The sequence below is a fragment of the Pelophylax lessonae genome (assembly GCF_965119305.1).
Source record: "Pelophylax lessonae genome assembly, chromosome: 5".
In the NCBI taxonomy this organism is placed as follows: domain Eukaryota; kingdom Metazoa; phylum Chordata; class Amphibia; order Anura; family Ranidae; genus Pelophylax; species Pelophylax lessonae.
Window position 1 is genome coordinate 276,428,919 of NC_138772.1, and position 26,885 is coordinate 276,455,803.

Here is a 26,885-nt window from a genome sequence, read left to right on the forward strand (position 1 = left end):
TGTGGGGCGACCTGTGAAGTCTGTGCACCGCGACCTCGGCACGACTTACACGGACTTCATATAATTGAAGTCAATGCAAGTCGCCTCCAGGTCGCCCCAAAGAAGTACAGGACCCTTTTTCTAAGTCGGAGCGACTTGTGTTGCTCCTATTAGAACGGGTCCTGTACTATTCAATGGCGAGCAACTGACCGCGACTTGTCAACTTGACTCGCCTGACAAGTTGCGCTAGTGTGAATGGACCCTTAAGCGGTTATTTTTGTAATTATAAAGGAAACTGTTGAAAGTAGTAAAATACCATAAATATTTGCTTTTATAGTAACATGCTTCTGTCTTAAATCTTTAATAAACAACTTAAAATACTATGCTAGATCCTGGTTACACCCCAACCAGGACTGTTGTAACAAACACACACATGGTGTTAATTTACTGTATTTTCTTTTATAGGAGAGACGAAAATTTGGTCCTTTAGGTTGGAACATCCCATATGAATTTAATCAAGCAGATTTTGCCGCCAGTATTCAGTTTGTCCAAAACCATTTAGATGACGTGGGCACTAAACGTCCAGTGAACTGGAGCTGCTTGCGTTACATGTTGGCAGAAGTTCAGTACGGTGGTCGTGTCACTGATGATTTGGATAAGACATTGTTGAACACATTTTCTAGGGTCTGGTTTGGAGACCACATGTTTTCTGACAAGTTTTGCTTCTATAAAGGCTATGGAATCCCTAAAGGCAAAGCAATTGATGAATACCTCCAGTTTATAGAGCAATTGCCATTGGTGGACACACCTGAGGTAAAAAAAAATGATTTTCCTTTTTATAAATATCTATTTAATATAAAGTAAGCTCCTCCTCCAGTCTTGTGTTATTATGTTGTTTACCTGTAAGGCTTCATGCATGTATTTGGTCTGTCCAAGTCAAAAGGCAGCTTTAGGAGTGTGATGATTTGGTGTTCTAGAATAATGCCTACACTTACATTCAAGCTGCTAATGCAGATGTTTAGTTGCATTCTTTCATAGCGCTTGGCAAAGAACACCACACATCTGAACTGTACTGTTGCTTACAATAATACAGAACTGTGCTTTCGTTTTACATGTAGTTTGCAGTACACCACTTTAATACAATGATGACCAAGCAGGGACACTAAAGCTAGAGGGAAGGCCATTCTCCAGTGTGAATGTGTAGAGTTAATTCCATTGTGTGCCACTTATTTTGCTTTGCAAGTTACTTGTGCCAGTTTAGGTCTTATGTTGAAAATGCACCCAAACAGTGTTGAGCGGGGTGTTGTTGGAGGTGGTTTTCACTCCTACTATGATTGAGGCTCTACATACATAGAAAATTAGTGCTGAATATGAATTGTGTTTTTTTCTGTAAACCTTTTCTCTGAAATTTTATTTTAAACTGATTCCCAGTAAAGACATTAACTCATTTGTTTTTGTTGTCTCTTACCCAAATTCACTCCAAGGTTTACATTTGGATTACACAATTATTAATACTTTATGTATTTGTATTGCTTTTTTATAGGTCTTTGGATTGCATCCTAATGCAGACATAACCTACCAGACAAACATGGCAAATGAGACACTAAGTACAATAGTCAATATTCAGCCCAAGGACAGTGGAGGAGGTGCAGGAGAGACAAGAGAGACTATTGTGCAGCGACTAGCAGATGAGATGCTGGAGAAATTACCAGAGGACTACATCCCTCATGAGGTATGATCTATGAAGCTCATAACATGCTAGCCTGTGTCATCCAGCTATATTTAGCTTCCCATTTAACAATTTATACTAAGTGTAAGTGCCACACTGTAAAATATCAGCTGTGCATGCCTGTCCATGTGTTCATCGAACAAGATGATTTTATTACCTCCAGTAAATATCTTCACACATCTGCTGCTGACATCAGACTGCTTATTGATCTTTTATTTTAGCAACATTACTGTATATTGCCATGGTGCTCCAGACCTAGAATGCTTGACGTAAAAAAATCTTAGCTAAGGCTAGAATTCCATGTGCGACCTTGAGCCATCCAATCATAGCGCTTTATTGATTTACACATCTCGAAAGGGTTTCAGAAATTATTGTCCATGCATGTTTTTCATATTGATCATTTCCCTGGTCTTCAAAGTAAGCAAAAAATCATGCTTTTCATTATCATACTGTACATATTGTTAAGCAGATGAAATAGGAGGATATTACATATCACCGTAGGGTAAGGTAGAAAATATTCTGTTTGAAACTCTGGCCTAAATAAAAAAAAATATTATTCAAAGCCCAATAGAAATAAAAAATTATATAATTATGAACATAAATACACTGCTTTGAGTATGGAATTAACATTACAAGCTAAAGCAAAAGAATAATTAAAGTGCCACCTAAAACCCAATTTTCTGATTAAAAACATTCTAGGTACATCAAACCCAATAGGTTCATTTTCTTACAGCTTATTTTCTTTCCAAAGCAGCCACAGCATGAATAGAGAAGCCTGCCCCTTTCAGCAGCTGCAGAGTGGGACTCTTGTGTAAAGGAACCGCGACCCACACTGTGCTTGTGGACTTCTGTTAGTATACGACTTCCTCCCAGTTTTGAACATAGATATAAAATATTCTAGCCACCCCCATACAAAGGTAGCAGACAACTTAGCTTGAACAAGTTAAGGAACCTTCTCCTTTATTGAACAACTCACACAGTTTATATACAGCATGGACATCACCCTCCTGATTAGATTACCCATCAGGTCAGGGGTTGCCTAACTACATTATCATATGCAGATTAAATTGTATACAGAAATAGAATTAACCTGAACTAATTATCTAGCCATCTGGACAAAAACAATATGTGAGTTCATTAACAATTAATAATGGGACAGACATGCTTAACAGAATACACATCACATCTTAATACACAGACAATAGGAAGGGACCACCATTGACAGACTGTTCATCTGACATTTGAAATACAATACACATTATCAGAAGTGTAAACACAGAATCTCCAGTCGATAACAGGTTAGTATATCAGCATATTCAACGATGTGTGGAAGACAGGTGGTTGAGCTGATGATATTAGCATCTGTTATAAGTCTGACTGTGTGAAGCAGTCTTCATAGGTTTCTTGAGATAAATATTACTGTCCCATTTGAAGTAATCCAAACTATATTCTCAGTGTCCATTAAGTACCTGTTTTTCACTCTCAGTGAATGTGAGAACCGTCACACCTTGCTCTCTGGAAGCTGTGGTCTATCTACAGAAGTCTGACACTTTCTACTACTGTAAGTCAAATCTGCAGTTAGCCAAGCTTATGATCCCTTTCTGTGAATCCAACCCAGTAAGGGGTGTGTTGGACCTCTGCAAATCACTGCAAAATAAAAGGGCCAACTCTGCAGCTGTGTGAAGGCCATGTTTACTTGGTTACACATGGGGTATAATCAGGGCTCTTTTTCAGCAGGAATGCGGGTGAATGCATTTCCGGCACCTCCAGCATTGAATGTATGTAATAGCAAAGGGTGCTGGGAAGTCTAGTAATTCTGGCTGCCGGGTATCTATTGTTGCTGGAAGGGGAGAGAAGAAGTGACTCAGAAGGGGAGTATCTGTACCTATTCTCTAAGGGGAAAAAAGCCCTGGGTATATTAGTACAACAAGCAGTGTTTCTCACTGAAGATCAGATGTGGGTAAATGATATTCAATGTCATGAATGTATTTTGGATACATTTTTAATGATTCCCAGGTGAATGTGCAGCACTTGGGTCAAATTCATTTTAAAATATATGTAGCACCCTCCTATGTAGGTGCTAGTGAGAGAGTATAGTTTTGAGCTCTGTCTGTTTACCAGAGGGGCTTAAGGTAAATCTATGTTGCTTTCTGCCTACCAGAGAGCAGGGTCTGTTACTGAGGTCTGCTCATTGTGCTCAGTATGCGATTCATTCAGTTTAGAGAGTGTTTCACACTGGTCCAATAGGGAGGCATGTTGGACAGTGGGAGGAAACCTGACAAATGGGTGCATAGGCTTTTGATACAGTCCTGGTGATTGGCAGAGGGCAGGTCACCTCTGTGCATTCCGGGATACTGCATAAAAGCCAGGAGCACATGTGCTGCGGGGGTCTTTTGGCTTGAGAGCAGAGTCCCAGAGTTGAGAGAAGCTGAACCCAGGGGTCCAGGAACACTGACTGAGGGTGGAGATACTGGAGACCCTGGGGCCACAGTATCGTGAGTACAGGGACTCGTGTCAAGGGGCCTGACCTGAAGGGGTCCACCCCTAGGTGTAGGACAGTCAGTGGATGGGTGTCAGCAGGTCGAGAGAAAGAGATGGCTAGGGAAATCGTCCTGAAGATAAATGTTTATTCACTGAGTTGTCTTGGGAGAAGAGACTCAACTACCATTTCATCCATAGGGGCAGGGTGAATCAACAGTCTGGCTGTACCAGAAGCAAGGAGTCCTCAACATTGTGCATAGTTAAAATGGCGTATCCTACTATTTTCTTCTCCTCTCACCAAATGATCAAAAATACAAAAACAACCACATACCCCGGACTGATTATTGAAGCTAGCTGAAGAGGGAAAAATTGAGAACTTTATTTGCTGGGACTATGCGCTGGTAACTCATGGGAACCCGCAAAGAGAATAATCTGGCAGTCCTTACGGGGACAGTGCTACATATATTTTTTGTACGAATGACAGTTTTTTTTGTTTTGAGGTAATATGTTTGAGGCATCTCCCAAAATGTTTTTACAAATAATAACATTTTATTGTTTAAGAAAAAGTATTTTTCTCTCTTTTTTTATATAGTCTTTTTTTTTTATATATAGTGTACAGGCAAAGCTTAATATACATATTTTTATGTATTAGGCCAGATATGTGTGAATCACATATTATGGCCAGAATATGTGATTTTTTTTACTATTGCTTTAGAATTAAGTTTAATTTCAGAATTTCTTTTAAACGGTATGTTACATTTTATTCTTGTAATCTTATATACCAAATACATTATTCATGCAAAAAGGACAGAAAAATTGTCTGTCTTTATCTCTTTTTGGTGGCCTTTCAGCGCAATTTAACAGTGTGAATGTATTAGTTAGAGGGAAAGTCTGTTGCCTGTCATATTTAAATACAGAGCACAATTAGGTGTTGAAAATTTAGATGAGCAAATTGTATGAAGGTAGGATGAAAAGAATATATTAAAATCAAGTTTCATTATGACTCTTGAAACCAAATGGTTCATCGCTGACAGATGTAGTTAAGGTAAAAAAAAAAAAAAAAAAAGCAGGCGTACATTTGGAATTTCAGAGCAATAAACATAACATTGAGAGAAACCTGTTTTATGAACATGTAGGGATTATGATACAGGTTAATGTACTGGATGTTATAAAAATTGATATTGATAGCTAACATATATAAAAAAAGATGTTATACACTAGTTATTCGCTGAGCAGTGACTGCTCATAATTCAGATTTCTGTTGCATTTTAAATTGAAGATTCATACTAGTGTTCTTCATAAACAGTTAACAGTTGTCTGTTGCGTTGGCACTTGATCTGCTGCTAATTAGAAAGCCAGTTGATTTTTTATGAGGGATATCTTTTTCAATATAAAGTTAGGGTACATACGTTATTCAAGAGCTACCAACCAAGAGGGATCACAGTTATTTTTTTACTAGAGCACAGAATGCAGTTGTTTGTGTTTCAGGCTCCTTTGGGTTTAGAAACACAAAAGATATGTTGTGGTCGTGTTATGGAACCGTTATTCTGAATATATTGTTAGGACTACTTCAGATTAAGGATGAACTCCAGACAAAATCTAAAAATTGCTGTCTTGTTGCATCTCTTCCCTATTAAACAGTAAGTCTAGAGTGTAGGGAATAAATTAAAATATGTACCCTAGTCCTTGCCTCTGCAGGCTTTCTTCCCACCAAACAACCATTCCTACAAAACCGTTCTTCTAGTTGCAGTCTTTACAATGTCATCACATACATATGAATTGTACGTGAAGATTTTGAGGGCCCTCTGACTGAGAAGAGCGGAGAAGTGCACTGACTGCCAAAGGAATGAGGAAGTTATGTATTTTATTTTTATTTTTCTCTAGACTAAACCAGCTGTCAACCCTTGCTGTGCAAATGGTAGGGGCAACTATATAGTAATTTTTCAATGAATTGTTTTAAACAATGTTAAAAAATAGATTCTTGTGTAAAGCTATCTACTGTATATTAAATAAATGCCAAGTTAAAAACTTTTTTTTCTAGTTTTGCAGAGAGCAGGGAAGGATTAGAACGCCCTGTTTATTTTTGCTGCTATCCAGGGCTCCGTTAGTGAGATTTCACATCACTTTATGTCAGTGGTGGCTGGTGCTCAAAATTTTTTTGGGGGGGCACAAACAGAAAGATGTAATAGGCATTGCTTCGCGGCAAAAAACGCAGTAAAAAATGTGTGACTTCCAAGTAGTTCCTGCACTACTTTGGTCCGACTTTGATGAGTTTTGCGGTCCAGAGATTACACAGACATTGCTTCAAGTGTAGTCAAAATCGCGGCAAAATCGTGGCAAAAAATTGCAGCAAAATCACGTGACGTTTAGGTCGCAGAAGTGTTAAAGGGGCCTAAGCTCAAAAAAAATGCTGCAGCTCTAACTTTTGTTTTGTTGTGGTGCCTTAATGCAACCCATGTAAACATGCATATAATGCAAGACTGGTATGAATGGGCTTCAAAATCTCTGTGTATCCCAACACTGCATGAAATGATGTACAATAGGGATAAAATATTAAAAAAAAAAAAAAACAACTAGTCTACATGAGTGGTTCTAATATGCTTTTGACATTTTCTTCTGCTGGACAGACCTAGCTGGTGGGGTTTCATGTAATGAAACTGAAAAATGTAGGCCCCCATTACGTTACATTAAGTTGCCTGGCCTAAATGATTTGCGAATCAATGACCAGATAAATAAGCTTCAGCTAGTAAAGTTGAAGGCAAGTCAGAACTGATCTGACCACTTTTTCTAGGTCAGTGGTTTTGAACATATAAAAGCTCATAGATCAACATTACAGCCAAGCTAGCATGTACAAAAGGAGAGAGCTTTAATCGCTGACAGCATCAGACAGTTCAGCGGGGGAGGTCAATTAGTGCAGTCAGGATACAGTCCATTTCAAGGGGCCCTTTGGGCTGCAAGACCTTCTTACCACCCACCGCAGTCCGGACATTCTGTCATCAGGTGCTAGGACAAGTCTGTCCGTGGTGCCCAGTGCAAACTCGATAAGGGCTGGTCCAGCATCAGCTGCGTTTGTCCGCCGTATCACGTCACCAACACCAGTCCCCCTGCAGGAAGCAGAGAGAGTGATGCCCGGCCCAAGCACCGCCCCTACGACGTCGGACGTCCTGATTGGTCCAGGCTGGACCAATCACAGGACGGCAATCGTGAGTGGGAGTGTTTGGGGCGCATTGCTCTCTGCGCCCCAAGGACACTCTAAAAGGCTGTCAATCACTGTAGAAGAAAAAAGGCACATTATGCCAAAACCCCCACCCCTCCCATAGCCAGCAATGTGTCCGGCGCCCCACTGGCATATTAAAGGTACACTTTTTTTTATGCTGATTTTACCAGTGACAAGCCTTGGGGGGGCTGTGTCCCCTATTGACCAGCCACCACTGCTTTATGTCCTGCTGAAACCTGTTTAAGTAGCAAAGAAGTGAGGGGAATTAAATTAAGAAAAGCATTATTATTCCTATCTGTGTTGCTATTGGAGAGTACCCCTCACCTTTTGCTAAAACATAGTCAGCAGAACAGGAAGTAAGAGGACATGTCACTAAGGAACCTCTATTATGTTGCAGTAAAAAAACTGACATGGTCCCTAACACCCCCCCCCCTTAAGCTTGATTATCACATGATTTTAGGTACATGGCAGATTTTTATCGGTATCCTTATACCTGGTAGAGGAGAAACTCCTTGGACTAAGGATATGGGGATAATTTGAATATGGTGCTGCTGAGAAACCCATCCACATGCTGGTAGTGACCTAATTTTCAGCACATTGAAATTAATGTTCTGCTGAAAGACACTTGTTAAAATGCTTGAATCTCTGTAGCAAGAGTCTTAAATTACCAATGTATCCCTAGCTGTTATATTTTTCATCATTATACAAATTTAACATAAGAATATTTGCTACAGGTTAAAGCTCGGCTGCAAAAAATGGGTGCAATCCAGCCAATGAATATATTCTTACGCCAGGAAATCGATCGCATGCAGCGTGTAATCTCTCGAGTCAGAAGTACACTTACTGATCTCAAACTGGCAATAGATGGTAAGAAAGGCTTTTATTTGATATGTTTTAGGTGATATAATTTTTTTACCTCTTGCACTGTAGTAAAGTAAATGTTTGGATGAACAGCTTTCTTGGTTGTCTTGGGATGTTTTTGGTAACATTAACCAGCTGCTTTGGTAAAACATGTTTATCTGGTATGGGCTGGGACTGACACACTTCCATCACTTGACTTGAAGCCACACATTTGCATTCATTATTTACTTATACTAGAAAACCAGATGGTGCCCAGCTGCTGCTCTCAACATTAAGTGCTCCCCCTATTAGTGCACTTAATGCAGTGTATGTGAAAATATTTAAATAAATATACAGTATTATTATATTATATGTAACTAAGAGAAAAAAATAAGACAACTAGTCATTGGGTGAAACACGTTGTGGCAGAGTTTAGGACACACGTCACTTCTGGTTTCGGCTCTTCTTTTGCCCATGGAATGCACGCTGGCTTCCGGTGGATTGGAGCAGCAGGGGCGGCGGGGTATGTAATACATGTTGGGCACACAAGGTTATGGGATGGGCACCTTTTAATGTGAGTAGATTACTTCTCTGTTTATTGCGGTGTGCCATCTGTAATAACTAAATAGATGTAGTGCGCAACAATGGCTGTTTTTTTATATTATTAAATGGCTCTGGCATACATCTGGTGACAGGAGAACGGGTGACCCTGGAGGAAATTAACCATCATATATAAAACCTATAATGACCCATATTTAGGCTCTGGTAAGTTCTGTGTGGAGCTCAAGTGAAATTTGAATCACTGGACAGAGCATTTCTCATAGGAAGGTGGATCGCACTTGCCATCAGCACAGCAGTGTGGATTGCATGGACACTTGTTGTTGAAGCACGAATTGTGTAAAGGAAGGGAGAAATTCCTACATACATTTTAGAACACTTTGAATTGGGTTTTCACAGTATTATTTACATTACGTTTGATTTTAAATACTACAAAATTGGCAGGAACAAGTCCTACAAATTGCGTGTATAAACTATTTTAAAATCAATAGTGTCACAGTTTGTCATGTGATACATATGTCCCAGTTGGAACCACAATACAAACACCCTTTTCTTGTAGGGTATATACTGTAACTTATATGTAGAGGTGTGTATATTCTCATCCGCTGTCCGACGCGTTTTGCTAATTGTGTAGTTTCCTCAGGAGTCAGGACCAACTTATTGAGTAACATATTCTGATATAACATGGAGGAAAGTATCACATGCCAATTACATCTGGTGGGTGGACACAGGGGCTCAACTCCTCAGTATATATCAAGATTTTGCAATGATAAAGAGAGGAACAACCATCCCAGGTATCAGAATTGGTTGTCCTAAGCTCAAAAGAAAGGGGTAGATATCTCCAGACAAGTCTTGATAGGAATAGATGGTAGAGAAAATAGTTTAAAAGTTGGTACATGTGCAGCAACCTTTGGAATGTATTTGGTATATGAAGCCATACAATGCTTCCTTAAATAGTGGTACCCAGGGTGGAGTAGAGACTATACAGCCAGGTTCCAAATTAGTGTGCACCAGGATTGCACTGTGCCATCTACCTGCCAGATATTGCATCCATCAAGAAATGTGGCATGGGTAAAGGTCCTTTTTTTGTGGTAAGTTTGATTTTAAAGATTCTAATGGGGTTTATGTTTGATACCAGTTATTTTTTTCTTTGAAGAGCAGCTCTTATTATTTCACATACATTCATAATTTATTGCTTTGACTACTGAATATGAACTGATTATGAATGCAGGTTCAGGTATTAAAGTGGAGTTCTGGTCTCAAATTTTTTTTTCGATAAAAATACCCCCGGGACAGTCAGGGCTAGTACATTTCAGCAATGATAGCCTCTGAACTGTCCCCGGGTTCACTTACCTTTTAGAAGAAATACTTACCTTAAAAAATGTTCTGTCCAGCGCTGCCATCTCAGGTGTGGGCAGCTGAAGCCAGAGCGTCCTCTTCGGTGTCCTCTTCGGTGACGTGGGAGTCCCAGAATGCCCTGCACTGGCCCTGCTCATCACTTCTGGTGCAGGCGGGTCATGCCTGCACAGCTTCTTGGCAAGCACAGAAGCTGTTTAGCAGGAAATGACGCGCCTGCACCGGAAGTGACGAGCAGGGCCGGTGCATGCGCATTGACTCCTGGAGCGATGACGCTCGGCTCCCAGGGGTCAATGCAAGCAGGAAGTCACGGCACGGGCCACGGCCGCAGAGGGAGGAAGTGGAAGGAAAGTAAGTATATTTTCTTCAGAAACAAGGTAAGTAAAGCAAAATAAAATTGTGATTATCCAATTCTTTTTCAGGTTACTTAGAGCAAGCGGATGTCAAAATTTAGTTGGCTGGAACTCCACTTTAATGTTTAAAGAAATGCTAAAATATTCTCTAGATTGTAATTCCTAATAATGTATTCTCTCTTTGGCAAAGTAATCAAGGACCGGTTTACCAACATTAGATGCCTGCTTGAGGTTGCAGCTATTTTGGAACAGTCACCTGGCCACTGAGTGGCTTGGGTCTTTAGGGAACTTTTTTTTTGTTTTTTTTATAATTTCATGTGGTAAAACACGTGCTAATATCATCAGATGTCCTGTGAGCCAATAATGATCTGACATCTCTAGGCACGTTTCTAAGGAGCAGAACCCATTTATTTTTCTCAACCAGCATGCCTTGACTTGGATATGTTTTGTCTCTGTAGCTTATAAAATAGATTGCTAGGTGTAACTAAGTAATAATTTCCCTTTTTTTTAATACATTACTATATTGTTACATAGTTGGCAAGGTTGAATAAAGACAACAGTCCATCCATTTCAACCTGTGCTGGTGTGTGTGTAGAAAATAATTTCCCATATCCCTGTATCATGTGTTTGCTAAGATGCACATCCAAGTGTCTTTCAAAACTATCCATACTTCCTGCTGACACCACCATTTGTGAAAGAAAGTTCCACATCCTTACCACCCCGACAGTAAAAATAAAACCTACGCAGCTTAAGGTTAAACCACTGTATGTATTTCCTCAAGACACTCAGAGCTCTCAGTATTTAGGCAACTCCATTTCAGTGGTGGCTATAGTAGTGAGTAAGAGCCAGGTGTAAAACCCTAAAAAAAAAAGTTAGCTGTTTGATACATATTAAAAAACATATATTTTAAACTAGGTGTTGTGGGGGGGGGGAGGGGGGGATTCAAAGGTAGTGACAGTCAGCAGTGAACAAAGGACAGAGGGTAATATGGGAGTCAGTAGCGATAATACAACCATAACATCAAATCCCAGGGGGAATGATTGGTCAAATCACAAGCAAAGCATGAGAAACCAATATACACTCATACAACACTGAGAGGAGTATACACAAATGCCAGGAGCCAAGCTAACAAAATGGAGGAACTGGACCTGCTATTACATGAGGAGGACTTTGTGGGAATAACAGAAACTTGGTTTGACAACTCACACGACTGGCTGGCAAAATACAAGGGTATTCGTTGTATAGGAAGGACAGGGAAGGTAAAAGGGGGGGGAGGGGTATGTCTCTAAATCATAAATTATGTATGGGTGGTAGAGAGGAATGACATTGTTAATGGGACGAGGGGGGAGGTGGAATCCATGTGGGTAGAACTCCACAGGGAAAGAGTAAGTAAGAAATTAATAGTGGGCTTATGTTATAGGCCCCCCAAGCTGAAGGAGGAGTAGGAACTGGACCTTCAATCACAGTTAGGAATGGCGGCGAAGCAGGGAAATGTAATCATAATGGGGGACTTAATTTCCCGATATTGACTGGGAAGAGGGGACAGCTCACTTATTAAAGGCCCGTCATGTTATGAATGCCTTACAGGACAACTTTATGTCTCAATTGGTGGATTCTCCTACTAGAAAGAATGCTTTGCTAGATTTATTATTTACGAACGATCCAAGTCTGATATTGAATGTGGCAATATGGTACAACTTGGGATCTAGCGTTCACAGGATGATCACATTTAGCGTCAATCATAGGAAAAGAGGGAACGAGGGGAGCACAAGAACCCTAAACTTCAGAAAAACAAACTTTTTTGAACTGCGCTCAATACTAGAGAGCATCAGTTGGGACCTAACCCTAGAAACATTGAACATGGAAGAAAAATGGGAATGCTTTAGAAACATATTAAACAAAGGTATCACACAGTGCATTTCAATGGGAAATAAATTCAGAAGAGCCAAGGTCAAACCTGGGTGGCTAAACCGTGAAGTAATAATTCCTAATAGAGAGAAATAAATGGCCTTTAAGAAGTTTAAAGCGGAGGGGGCATTGTCATCTTTCTAACAATGCAAGGAATGTAAAAAGAAATGTAGGAAAGAAATCAGGACGGCTAAAAAAGACTACGAGAGACACATAGCAGAAGAAAGTAAAAATAAATCCCAAGGAATTCTTTAGATACATTAACAGTAAAAAAAGCAAGGTCAGAGCACGTTGCACACATAAAAAACAAGGAAGGGAGGATGTTACCGATGATACAGAGAAGGTAACATACTAAATTCTTTCTTCTCCTCAGTTTTTACTCAGGAAAAGGATATACTGACCACCAGTATTGTTAGCAGCCCATCACAGGACGTACCACTGTGGGTAACAGGGGCGCTGGAATCAAGGAAAGACTTGATAAGTTTAACACAAATAAATCACCAGGACCAGGTGGCTTACACCTGAGAGTCTTCAAAGAACTGGGAGGGGTATAGTTAGACCATTGTTCCTAATCTTTGCGGACGGCATACTGACTGGAACTATACCAGTTGACTGGAGAAAAGCAAATGTGGTACCAATGTTCAAAAAAGGGCAAAGACATATTCCGGGGAACTACAGGCTGGTCAGTCTTACATCAATAGCAGGTAAATTATAGGAGGGTATAGGGACTATATCCCAGAATTTCCTGAGGAAAACTGTATCATTAGTGGTTAACAGCATGGGTTTACAAAGGGGCATTCTTGCCAGGCTAATCTGTTAACATTCTATGAGGAGGAGAGCTGCCATCTTGATAGGGGGAGGCCCGTGGATGTGGTGCATTCATACAATTCCCCATAAATGCGTAATCTTCAAGCTAAGGTCTGCAGACATCGACCATAAGGTTTGTTCTTGGATAGAAAACTAGTTACAGTGCGCGTCCAAAGGGTAGTGATAAATAACGTGTACTCAGACTGGTCTGGAGTGGTAAGTGGGGTACCCCCAGGTTCTATCGTGGGACCTATTCTGTTTAATTTATTTATAAATGATAGAGGATGGGATAAATAGCTCAATCTCAGTTTTTGCAGACGACACAAAAATAGACAGGGCAATAACTTCACATCAGGATATAGAAATCTTACAGAATGACCGGAACAAAATAATGGAGTGGGCAACTACATGGGAAATGAGGTTTAATTATGAGAAATGTAAGGTAATGCACTTGGTGGCTAAAAAACAGACATGCAAACTTCTCACTGGGGGGGGGGGGCACTGGGGGAATCAAGGATGGAGAAAGATCTGGGGGTCCTATTGGAAGACCGACTGAGCAATAGCATGCAATGTCATGCGGCAGCTGCCAAAGCGGGCAGAATATTGGCAGTTAGTTTGCTTACCAAATTGCATCAGATTGTTTATATATATATTTATTTATATCCATCCAAAAGACAAAACAAACTACATTGTCTTTGTGTCTATCTGGAGGAGGGAAATTATAGAACAAATCTCATTAAACCTGTACAGACCTGCAGGAACTGTGCTTTAGAGAAATTTTAGCAGGCAGCTTGACTTGCAATTACACACTGTTATGGAGAAAACATGCAACAGTTTGTCTATTTGTGCTGACTTACTTTAGTGACATGTAAATTATGTAAGAGCAATGTAATTGCAGCCAAATATACCCTAAATTATGGAAACTATTATCTACTGATCAAGTGTTTTATTCTTTCTTTATTACGTTTCAAAGTATTTCCTAGGCTCTTTAAAATTATGCTGCAATAGGAAATGTTTCAGTTCTAACAATAGGATTCAGTATTAATTATATAAATGCCAGTGGATAATGTCTTTTGGACTGGACATATAATGATGTTGTTGCATCCTGGAAATCTAGACTGAGTTGTACAGTATTTGCTCCATTACACACAAGTCTCTGTTCAATTGAAAATCATTTATAGGCATTGATATAATGTAATAGTATAAGTAATCAGAGTTCTGTAACACCTACCAGGCCCAGTGTATACTGTCCCACTGGTGAGGATTGTGTTGTCATTACCAGAGCTTTTCTTAAATTGGGAATGTGTTGTACTTTAGTAGGTAAATCCCATGTGAAGGTAATGGGGGAAAATATCATGGTTGGCACACACATTTTGAAAGCACGGATAATAAAAAAAAGCTAAACCATTACAATAGACTAAGGTGACTTCCTAAAGAGATAGGCAGGAAAACCTTATACACAGTAAGTTGAGATTACTTCATACTAACTGATCCACTCTGTTTTACCCTACACCTGTGCAGCAAAATGTAAAAAAAAAGAAATATATACATATATATATATATATATATATATATATATATATATATATATATATATATATATACAGTATCTCACAAAAGTGAGTACACCCTGCCCTTTTTGTAAATATTTTATTATATCTTTTTATGTGACAACACTGAAGAAATGACACTTTGCTACAATGTAAAGTAGTGAGTGTACAGCTTGTTTAACAGTGTAAATTTTCTGTCCCCCTCAAAATAACTTAACACACAGCCATTAATGTCTAAACCGCTGGCAACAAAAGTGAGTACACCCCTAAGTGACAATGTCCGAATTGGGCCCAATTAGCCATTTTCCCTCCCCGGTGTCATGTGACTCATTAGTTTTACAAGGTATCAGGTATGAATGGGGAGCAGGTGTGTTAAATGTGGTGTTCAACGTGGCACCTAATGGCAAAAAACTCTCTGAGGATCTGAAGAAAAGAATTGTTGCTCTACATAAAGATGGCCTAGGCTATATGAAGATTGCCAAGACCCTGAAACTGAGCTGCAGCATGGTGGCCAAGCCCTTACAGCAGTTTAGCAGGACAGGTTCCACTCAGAACAGGCCTCGCTATGGCCGACCAAAGAAGTCGAGTGCATACGCTCAGCATCATATCCAGAGGTTGTCTTTGGGAAATAGACGGTTAAGTGCTGCCAGCATTGCTGCAGAGGTTGAAGGGGTGCGGGGTCAGCCTGTCAGTGTTCAGACCATACGCTGCACACTGCATCAAATTGGACTATATAACTGTCGTCCCAGAAGGAAGCCTCTTCTAAAGATGATCTACAAGAAAGCCCGCAAACAGTTTGCTGCAGGCAAGCCGACTAAGGACATGGATTATGGAACCATGTCCTGTGGTCTGATGAGACCAAGGTACAGTGGGTACGGAAAGTATTCAGACCCCCTTAAATTTTTCACTCTTTGTTATATTGCAGCCATTTGCTAAAATCATTTAGGTTCATTCTTCTTCCTCATGAATGTACACATAGCACCCCATACTGACAGAAAAACACAGAATTGTTGACATTGTTGCAGATTTATTAAAAAAGAAAAACTGAAATATCACATGGTCCTAAGTATTCAGACCCTTTGCTGTGACACTCATATATTTAACTCAGGTGCTTTCCATTTCTTCTGATCATCCTTGAGATGGTTCTACACCTTCATTTGAGTCCAGCTGTGTTTGATTATACTGATTGGACTTGATTAGGAAAGCCACACACCTGTCTATATAAGACCTTCCAGATCACAATGCATGTCAGAGCAAATGAGAATCATGAGGTCAAAGGAACTGCCTGAAGAGCCCAGAGACAGAATTGTGGCAAGGCACAGATCTGGCCAAGGTTACAAAAAGATTTCTGCTGCACTTAAGGTTCCTAAAAGCACAGTGGCCTCCATAATCCTCAAATGGAAGACGTTTGGGACGACCAGAACCCTTCCTAGAGCTGGCCGTCCGGCCAAACTGAGCTATCGGGGGAGAAGAGCCTTGGTGAGAGAGGTAAAGAAGAACCCAAAGATCACTGTGGCTGAGCTCCAGAGATGCAGTCAGGAGATGGGAGAAAGTTGTAGAAAGTCAACCATCACTGCAGCCCTCCACCAGTCGGGGCTTTATGGCAGAGTGGCCCGACGGAAGCCTCTCCTCAGTGTAAGACACATGAAAGCCCGCATGGAGTTTGCTAAAAAACACCTGAAGGACTCCAAGATGGTGAGAAATAAGATTCTCTGGTCTGATGAGACCAAAATAGAACTTTTTGGCCTTAATTCTAAGCGGTATGTGTGGAGAAAACCAGGCACTGCTCATCACCTGTCCAATACAGTCCCAACAGTGAAGCATGGTGGTGGCAGCATCATGCTGTGGGGGTGTTTTTCAGCTGCAGGGACAGGACGACTGGTTGCAATCGAGGGAAAGATGAATGCGGCCAAGTACAGGGATATCCTGGACAAAAACCTTCTCCAGAGTGCTCTGGACCTCAGACTGGGCCGAAGGTTTACCTTCCAACAAGACAATGACCCTAAGCACACAGCTAAAATAACGAAGGGGTTGCTTCACAACAACTCCGTGACTGTTCTTGAATGGCCCAGCCAGAGCCCTGACTTAAACCCAATTGAGCATCTCTGGAGAGACCTAAAAATGGCTGTCCACCAACGTTTACCATCCAACCTGACAGAACTGGAGAGGATCTGCAAGGAGGAATGGCAGAGGATCCCCAAATCCAGGTGTGAAAGACTTTTTGCATCTTTCCCAAAAAGACTCCTGGCTGTATTAGATCAAAAGGGGGCTTCTACTAAATACTGAGCAAAGGGTCTGAATACTTAGGACCATGTGATATTTCAGTTTTTCTTTTTTAATAAATCTGCAACAATGTCAACAATTCTGTGTTTTTCTGTCAGTATGGGGTGCTATGTGTACATTCATGAGGAAGAAGAATGAACCTAAATGATTTTAGCAAATGGCTGCAATATAACAAAGAGTGAAAAATTTAAGGGGGTCTGAATACTTTCCGTACCCACTGTAAACTTATTTGGTTCCGATGGTGTTAAGCATGTGTGGTGGCAACTAGGTGAGGAGTACAAAGACAAGTGTGTCTTGCCTACAATCAAGCATGGTGGTGGGAGTGTCATGGTCTGGGGCTGCATGAGTGATGCCGCACTGGGGAGCTACAGTTCATTGAGGGAACCATGAATGCCAACATGTACTGTGACATACTGAAACAGAGCATGATCCCCTCCCTTTGGAGACTGGGCCACCGGACAGTATTCCAACATGATAACGATCCCAAACACACCTCCAAGGCGACCACTGCCTTGCTAAAGAAGCTGAGGCTAAAAGTGATGGACTAGCCAAGCATGTCTCCAAACCTAAACCCTATTGAGCATCTGTGGGGCATCCTCAAATGGAAGTTAGAGGTGCGCAAGGTCTCTAATATCCACTAGCTCAGTGATGTCGTTATGGAGGAGTGGAAGGGGACTCCAGTGGCAACTTGTGAAGCTCTGGTGAACTCCATGCCCAAGAGGGTTAAGGCAGTGCTGGAAAATAATGGTGGCCTCACAAAATATTGACACTTTGGGCCCAATTTTGAACCCAAATTTGACATTTTTACTTAGAGGTGTACTCACTTTTGTTGCCAGTGGTTTAGACATTAATGGCTGTGTGTTGAGTTATTTTGAGGGGACAGCAAATGTACACTGTTATACAAGCTGTACACTCACTACTTTACATTGTAGCCAAGTGTAATTTCTTCAGTGTTGTCACATGAAAAGATATAATAAAATATTCACAAAAATGTGAGGGGTGTACTCACTTTTGTGAGATACTGTGTATATATATATATATATATATATATATATATACACATATACACTATATTGTCAAAAGTATTGGGACGCCTGCCTTTTCATGCACATGAACTTTAATTGCATCACCGTTTTAGTCCGTAGGTTTCAGTATTGAGTTGGCCCACCCTTTGCAGCTTAAACAGCTTCAACTCTTCTGGGAAGGCTGTTCACAAGGTTCAGGAGTGTATCTATGGGAATGTTTGACTATTCTTCCAGAAGCGCATTTGTGAGGTCAGGCACTGATGCTGGACGGAAAAGGCCTGGCTTGCAGTCTCCACTCTAATTCATCCCAAAGCTGTTTTATCGGTTTGAGGTTAGGACTCTGTGCAGACCAGTCAAGTTCCTCCACCCCAAACTCGCTTATCTATGTCTTTATGGACCTTGCTTTGTGCATTCGGTGGAGGGGGTGTTTTTCAGAGGTTGACCTTGGCCTCTTAGTTCCAGTGAAGGAAACTCTTAAGGCATCAGCATATCAAGACATTTTGGATAATCTCATGCTCCCAACTGTCACAAGTTAGCCTGTAGTTTTGTTTGTATACTCTTACCTCCTTGCTGCAGTGCTTCAACCTTGCTTCTTTTCACGTGTGGTGTTTGGCTTCTCTGTTCACCTTTCGGCCTCGCCTGCTCCACTGTGGGTTTATATCCTTTTCCTTTCTATTACTTCCTCGGTCACCTCCCTGTTTGCTTGCCTATATATACACGTGCTCAGTGCAGTGCTCCTTGCCTGAACAACTTCACTGTTCTCTGAGCTCCCATCTGTATACCCCTAGGCTATTATATCTGATTTACTGTATACCAAATCCCGGCTTCGTTTATCCATCTATGTTCGTTTGCTGCCTGTCTTGACCTCGACTTGTCTCTTGGATATTCTTAAAGTCTGCTGCTTACTCTGCACATGCCAGCGGTCTCCACATCTTCAGCTGGACCTACCCGGGGGCTGCGACCGGGTTCCAGCTGGGCCTACCTGGGGCTTAGACTCCGCGCCCTGGGGAATCCTGAGCTGGGGATCTATAAGGGCTCACTATCACAGATTCGGTGGCGCCAACTTTGTGGGAACAATTTGGGAATGGCCCCTTCCTGTTCCACCATGACTGCGCCCCAGTGCACAAAGCAAGGTCCATTAAGTCATGGGTGAGCGAGTTTGGGGTAGAGGTACTTAACTGGCCTGCACAGAGTCCTGACCTTAACCTTATAGGACACCTTTGGGATGAATTAGGGTGGAGACTGCAAGTCAGGCCTTCTCACAAATGTACTTCAGGAAGAATGGTCAAACATTCACATAAACACACTCCTAAACCTTGTGGACAGCCTTCCCAGAAGAGTTTAAACTGTTTTAGCTGCATAAGGTGAGCCAACTTAATATTGAACCCCACTGACTAAGACTGGGATGCCATTAAAGTTCATATGCGTGTAAAGGCAGGAGTCCCAATATATCTGACAATATAGTGTAAAAAAATTGAATATATAGACTTGAATTTGGCAAATTGAAGGCAAAGCAAAATGTGTGAAGCTTGCTCATCTCTGCCTAGTAATCTTTCATGGTTTCTAAATTGTGGTTTCTAAATTCATTAAAATTGAATGGATTTATGAAAAAAGCCATTGTGCAGTTTATTGCATTTAAACGGTAACATAAATGCTTTAACTTTGTGTGTTATGCTTAAATCAGGGTTTCTCTACCCTAGGGTTGTTCCTGAGGTTTCTAGGGGTTCCTTGAGCAATGGGCAATTTCTGCCTCTCAGATAAGTTTTCAATGACACCATTGTTCCTTTTAGCTATCTGTAACGGGGTAATTCTTCCTTATGATGAGAAGAGTAAGGAGCAGTCTTCCCACAGACTGTCACACTAATGTGTCATGAGTTGTAGATTTTTAATTTTTAGCAGGGGTTCCCCAAGACCAAAAATGTATTTCAAGGGTTTCTCTGTGTTGAAAGGATTGAGAAAGGTTGGCTTAAACACTATTGTGGTATGCTTTACACTAATTTTTGACTGTGAGTACCACATTTGTCAATAGTGCACAGAAAGCATGAACACCAAAAGTCACAAGACGTCTGGTACAGTAGAGTAACATTAAAATATATATATTTTTTTTTTACAATGCACAAATAAGCAATGCCACAATTATTTCCATATGTTGTTTAGAAGTGAGTATTTTTATTTAATTTTGTTTAGTTACAAAACAGTCCACAACTTAAAACTAGTATCCCTAAAGGTTTGAAAAATGAAAGACACAAGGAAACTTGGTAGCAATGTATCAGGAATGGAAGATATACAGTGGGTACGGAGAGTATTCAGACCCCCTTAAATTTTTCACTCTTTCACCCATACTGACAGAAAAACACAGAATTGTTGACATTGTTGCAGATTTATTAAAAAAGAAAAACTGAAATATCACATGGTCCTAAGTATTCAGACCCTTTGCTCAGTATTTAGTAGAAGCCTCCTTTTGATCTAATACAGCCAGGAGTCTTTTTGGGAAAGATGCAAAAAGTCTTTCACACCTGGATTTGGGGATCCTCTGCCATTCCTTCTTGCAGATCCTCTCCAGTTCTGTCAGGTTGGATGGTAAACGTTGGTGGACAGCCATTTTTAGGTCTCTCCAGAGATGCTCAATTGGGTTTAAGTCAGGGCTCTGGCTGGGCCATTCAGGAACAGTCACGTAGTTGTTGTGAAGCCACTCCTTCATTATTTTAGTTGTGTGCTTAGGGTCATTGTCTTGTTGGAAGGTAAACCTTCGGCCCAGTCTGAGGTCCAGAGCACTCTGGAGAAGGTTTTTGTCCAGGATATCCCTGTACTTGGCCGCATCCATCTTTCCCTCGATTGCAACCAGTCGTCCTGTCCCTGCAGCTGAAAAACACCCCCACAGCATGATGCTGCCACCACCATGCTTCACTGTTGGGACTGTATTGGACAGGTGATGAGCAGTGCCTGGTTTTCTCCACACATACCGCTTAGAATTAAGGCCAAAAAGTTCTATTTTGGTCTCATCAGACCAGAGAATCTTATTTCTCACCATCTTGGAGTCCTTCAGGTGTTTTTTAGCAAACTCCATGCGGGCTTTCATGTGTCTTACACTGAGGAGAGGCTTCCGTCGGGCCACTCTGCCATAAAGCCCCGACTGGTGGAGGGCTGCAGTGATGGTTGACTTTCTACAACTTTCTCCCATCTCCTGACTGCATCTCTGGAGCTCAGCCACAGTGATCTTTGGGTTCTTCTTTACCTCTCTCACCAAGGCTCTTCTCCCCCGATAGCTCAGTTTGGCCGGACGGCCAGCTCTAGGAAGGGTTCTGGTCGTCCCAAACGTCTTCCATTTGAGGATTATGGAGGCCACTGTGCTCTTAGGAACCTTAAGTGCAGCAGAAATCTTTTTGTAACCTTGGCCAGATCTGTGCCTTGCCACAATTCTGTCTCTGAGCTCTTCAGGCAGTTCCTTTTGACCTCATGATTCTCATTTGCTCTGACATGCATTGTGATCTGGAAGGTCTTATATAGACAGGTGTTTGGCTTTCCTAATCAAGTCCAATCAGTATAATCAAACACAGCTGGACTCAAATGAAGGTGTAGAACCCTCTCAAGGATGATCAGAAGAAATGGAAAGCACCTGAGTTAAATATATGAGTGTCACAGCAAAGGGTCTGAATACTTAGGACCATGTGATATTTCAGTTTTTCTTTTTTAATAAATCTGCAACAATGTCAACAATTCTGTGTTTTTCTGTCAGTATGGGGTGCTATGTGTACATTCATGAGGAAGAAGAATGAACTTAAATGATTTTAGCAAATGGCTGCAATATAACAAAGAGTGAAAAATTTAAGGGGGTCTGAATACTTTCCGTACCCACTGTACATGTTTATGAATTTAAAAAGTATTGCTCCCATTTTTCCTAACCATTCTTCTAATTTGAGAATTAGAACACTTATTCTTTATGTTCAGCAGATGACTTGAATTACATCCAAAGGACCCAAATGTTCACCAATTTTACATACATCTGTGTAGCAAAGTTCATTGTTGTTCAAACACAGACAGCATGGCTGAACATTTAATTTGTGTGTTAGAACGATTTTGCTAGTTCTAAGACATAAGGAGTTAGCTACTATTTATTCTTGAGGTCTTGTATAATAGATAAATTATCCATTTTGAAAACAGACATCTAACATAAATGATTAGTATCCTATGTATAGAGGTTACCTAAGAGAATAGCTTTATAAAGTAAAAAATCTTTTAGTTACATAGACAGTTCCTGTGGGTGCTACTACTACTTTTAGCATAGGTCACATTAGTTGTTGGCACCAAGAACGTGTCGCTGGTGAAATTGGCCATGGAGAGTAGTGAATTTTCTGTGGTAACTTCCTATGAATACCCTTCTTGTTTAGTGTGGATTGATATTTTGAAAGTCTTTAAAAATCCCTTTGTAACACTTCTCAGTCTTTTAGACTTATGAACAACTTATCTTTAAGGTCCTTCTTAAAACAGAACTACAATGCATCTGAGCACCGAAAATAATATATATATAATATTCAAAGCAAACTCATCTGTGTATATCTCCATGCTTGATTTTGATGAGAAATCACTAAAAAACACCCCTTTGCATTTTTGATCTTGGCCATCTTAAATAAGGGCAGATGATTCATGTAGCATTTACTTCCTAAAATCCATCTGCCCAGAGATCAGGCATACAGGTCGGAGGGTGTGCTTAGCTGAGAAAACCCCTCCTGAAGACCCCTGGGTTGTATAACATCATTTGCCTAGACCTTGAAACCAGAAAGTAGCTGAAGAAATGTAAAAAAAGTTTACAAGTTAATATTATACATTATACTTTCTTATTTATTTACTACTGCTAGCAGCATAAGGATTAAAAAATAGTATGTGTTGATTGAGAGCCTGAAGTTCCACTTTAAATTAATTTGATAGGACTAACATTCAACAGGCCAAGCCAGCATTGACCAGAATTATGTTATTGTGAGCAACAAGACCCCAAAATTGTGTAAAACCTACACATAACTTGACTGGAATGTATGACCCATTAATCTGAAAAACTAACCCCGGTTGTCCTGTTTTTTAAATGATTGAATTTCATTGTTTAAACTAGTTGTTTAGGTTAGAATGTGAGTAGTTTAAGTAAGTCTATCTTTATTACAATTTATATACATATTGGATGATATTTTAGTTATTCAAGCAGAAGATCAGTTACTTCCTGGGAGTTTACAAACCTTTTAGCATAAATGTGCGTATTTGTACTGTGTATTTAGCTCTTTGCCTGATGTTTTCCTTTAAGCCACTCATAGCTCAGAGTAGCTGGAATTTTATTTCTAAGGTCTATGTTCTCATGTGGCAATATTTAGTGTATTATATGTTTTTTCACAATACTGTTGAAAAAAAATGTTTCAAGTAGTATGCAATTTAAGTGTATGGCATTAAATTATTTTTCCAATTTTTGAAACAGTTTTGTAAAAAGAGATGTCAGTAGGTAGTAATATCATCCCTTATTTCTAGAAATCTGTAGAAAATATACTGTATTGACTTAACAATTTCAGCTACTTAACTGTACGCCATGATTGTATAGAAACTGTACACAGTGAAATCTAAACTGGAATCTGAGAGATTAGGCTTATGTTTTCTAAATTAATTTTCCCTGTAAATGAAACCGAAAAATGTCTGCCTTGTAATGAAATGTAGAAAGAATGTCTTGATCGATGTTCTTTGCAATAAGAAATCTAATTGTGGCAATTATAATAGAAGTAAATGATAGCAATAACAGCTTGACAAATGTGTGTGCTTGGGTGATTGCTATACTGCAGATTAATCTGTCAGGCTCAGTAACATCAATATCCTTTTGTTCCCATGGAAGTAAACTAATCGTTATGTATGCAGTATGAATGAGTACAGTCTTGCACATTTTTTTATTGCTGTCCATAGAAAGTCCTCCTTTTTTTTTACAAATTTGCATTTGCAAGTCCTCTTGGCCTTCATGTGCTTTACAGAAGGCACAGACCGGCACACACATATAAATAAAGCACTGCATAACACAATTTTATTTTCTAAAGGCAAATATGCCATTCTTTTTGTAAGAGGGTTTTCTCTTAGCTAAGTAAATGCGGTAAAAATTTACTTTGCAAAGAATACTCAATCACATCCAAGGAAAAAAGTATTTATTTTTGCACATGATTAGATGATGGAAGTCAAATTGAAAAATTCTCTTAAAAAGTGAAACGCCTAAAAAGACCTCGTTACCAACGTTAAAATTGGGTAGAAGCACAGAACAGTTAAATATTTTAAATGCTTACCTGCAATAATTTTCCTATCCATAAATTATTTTTTTATTCACCTGCAATGTGCCTTGATAAAAAATGTGAACACTACAGGAAAGGCAATTCCCTAGCACAGTCCCCTCTCTCCTTGCTTGTCACCTTGGCAATCAGTTCTGATATACTGGATATCAAGTAATATTCTGCTGTAACCTTACTCATTTCCTGTTCTGGGAGTTTCTAATCACTGGCACAGCATCTCTGCTCCTCCTATACATAAAATTTTATGGAGCTATTGGGAAAGAATTGAAGGGAAACACTATAGAGTGTCAACTGAGTGACCGCTCTGGGTCTTCTGACTTCACATTCAAGATGGTGGTGCCCAGCACCAGGTTCAGGGATCTTTGAATATGTACACAAGGGAGGCTTATTCAGGTAAATAACAATGCATTAAATATGTTAAATGTGCATATAATCTTATGTTGAAATGCATGGTCTGGAGAAAGGGGCTTTTTAACATCTCAGTTTTTTAATCTTATGGGAAGACTCATGAAATAAATAAAGTGTTTATTTACCGATTGCTGATATTTCCACTCACTTTGCAGTTATCCATTTTTGTGCACTTGTTTCCCTGATAATACTTTCCTAAATATAACGTAATTAAAAATATGTAAGCTGTTTTCACATGAAACCTATTCTTTTTCTCTGTAATGTTCTTCTTCTAGATCATGTGCAGACACAAGGGTTATAGGTGTTTTTGTGTCAATGCACATTTCTGCTTGCTACTTGTCAGAATACACTTGAATTGAACTGCTGAAATTTATATTGACAAGTGAGGAAGGGCCAGTGTAGAGAAGGACAATCTGTTAATAAAGCGCCTCATAGGCGCTAAATACTCTGCAATTGTAATGTTGAATGTTTTTTTTTTCAGATTGTCGTTGCTTAGCAATGGTTAATTGTGTTTGGTGTGATTTAGTTGTGTTACATTTAATACAATATTACTTAACCATCCTAATATTTTGACTGCTTTTGTTTGACAAATCCAGATGTTTTCCAAAAAATAGAACTGGCAATTATCCATATACCTATAATTCAGTTAGCTATACTCCTACTTTAATATGGTTGCTTGTCTCTTTGTGTACAGTCTGATTTTTCTTACTTTGTTAGAGCTTCATAGGCTCTTGCTTGATGTACTTGCTAAGGTCAATGATTAAGGTATCCTGCCAGACTGTTGCTAAAAACAGTCCTCAAATGTAAAACACACCAGCACACATTTCTGTAGAGACTTTCAATCCGGGTTTATTGATAAAGTTAATATTTCACCATCCCTGCTGGTTCAAGGTTTAGTGCCATGCTAAGGCTCATGGTAATGGTTCCAACAAACTAGTTAAGAAGCACCAGTTGTTTCAAAATCTGCATTTGGACTGATGTCCATTATTCCCTAAGAGAGTGATGCAAACTGTACATTTTGGCAAGTGGAGTTGGGGAGTTAGGGATTTCCTATTCTGATGGGCCAAAACATGTAGACCTCTAGAGTTCTTTCTCTAGCTTCTCCCCTGATGACTCATCTGTAATTATTACAGTGTATATTGTTACAGTTTATGATTGTCAAAAGAAACCAGTGATTGACAGGAGCAGCCCGTCTGCCTTTTTTTCAGTTTAAGTAAGTGTTTTATTTATCAGACTGAGAATTGAAATGGTTACATAAGTAGTTTACAACTTATAAGTGATAGATCGACAGATTCAACTCAGTAATAATATAATGTTGAAGAAGAGAAAAAGTTGGGACTTTAAATGAGGAGCGCAACTAACAATGGGTAAGGTGAAACCTGTGATCACACAGGTTCATAGGCAACAAAGAGAGATAGTATAAGAAAAAAACAAATGTTTATTCAATAGCCTCCATGTCAAGTTGTATAAATGCATAATGCTAATATTTGGGTAATATACATGATGAAACAGATATGTCACAATTTGTAAAACCATAACACATGGACATAAGATTAGATATTAAGAGCTGGTAAACATGCGAGATCTGATGACTGTAAATATTTATTACATAATAACCAACAATTCATGTACAGGCCAATACATATAAAAGTATAAATAGACATAAAAGTTGCCTCCTAAATTGCTCAACGTGTTTGGTGGAACACAGTTCACTTCTTCAGGGCCAGGTGTAATGAAATGTATCTACAAAGGATATATGAAAAAGTACCAATATGTTTGAATGGTTGGCAAAAAATGTATATAGTTAAATTTAAATGGAAAGGATGAAGGGAGGGAAAAGAGGAATCACCCCCAGATAGACACGATCCCCTTGATAAATTTACCTTATAAGGCCAGCTCAGGAATATGTATAAGGTACTAAGGGCTGAAGGCTGTCTGAAAGCGTCCAAGACGGGAACTGAGGGAGTGCTATCAGTGAACACAAACATGTTCGAGGACAATGAAAGCCTAATGGATCCCAAATGTACAGACCGAGGTAGGATGATTAGCAGTGCATGAGGAATTCGATAAGTGATAAACAAGGTTATAG

General features: G+C 39.8%; 1 protein-coding gene across 1 annotated transcript in view; it reads left to right on the top strand.

Annotated features, from left to right (window-relative positions):
- The window catches only part of LOC309556020 (dynein axonemal heavy chain 5-like), a 468,481-nt gene that overhangs the window by 369,812 nt on the left and 71,784 nt on the right, over nt 1–26,885 (top strand). Inside the window, exons 72-74 of the mRNA XM_082258288.1 lie at nt 445–792; nt 1,523–1,711; nt 8,141–8,273. Coding sequence (XP_082114414.1) covers nt 445–792; nt 1,523–1,711; nt 8,141–8,273 — 670 coding nt within the window. The remainder of the gene's footprint in view (nt 1–444; nt 793–1,522; nt 1,712–8,140; nt 8,274–26,885) is intronic.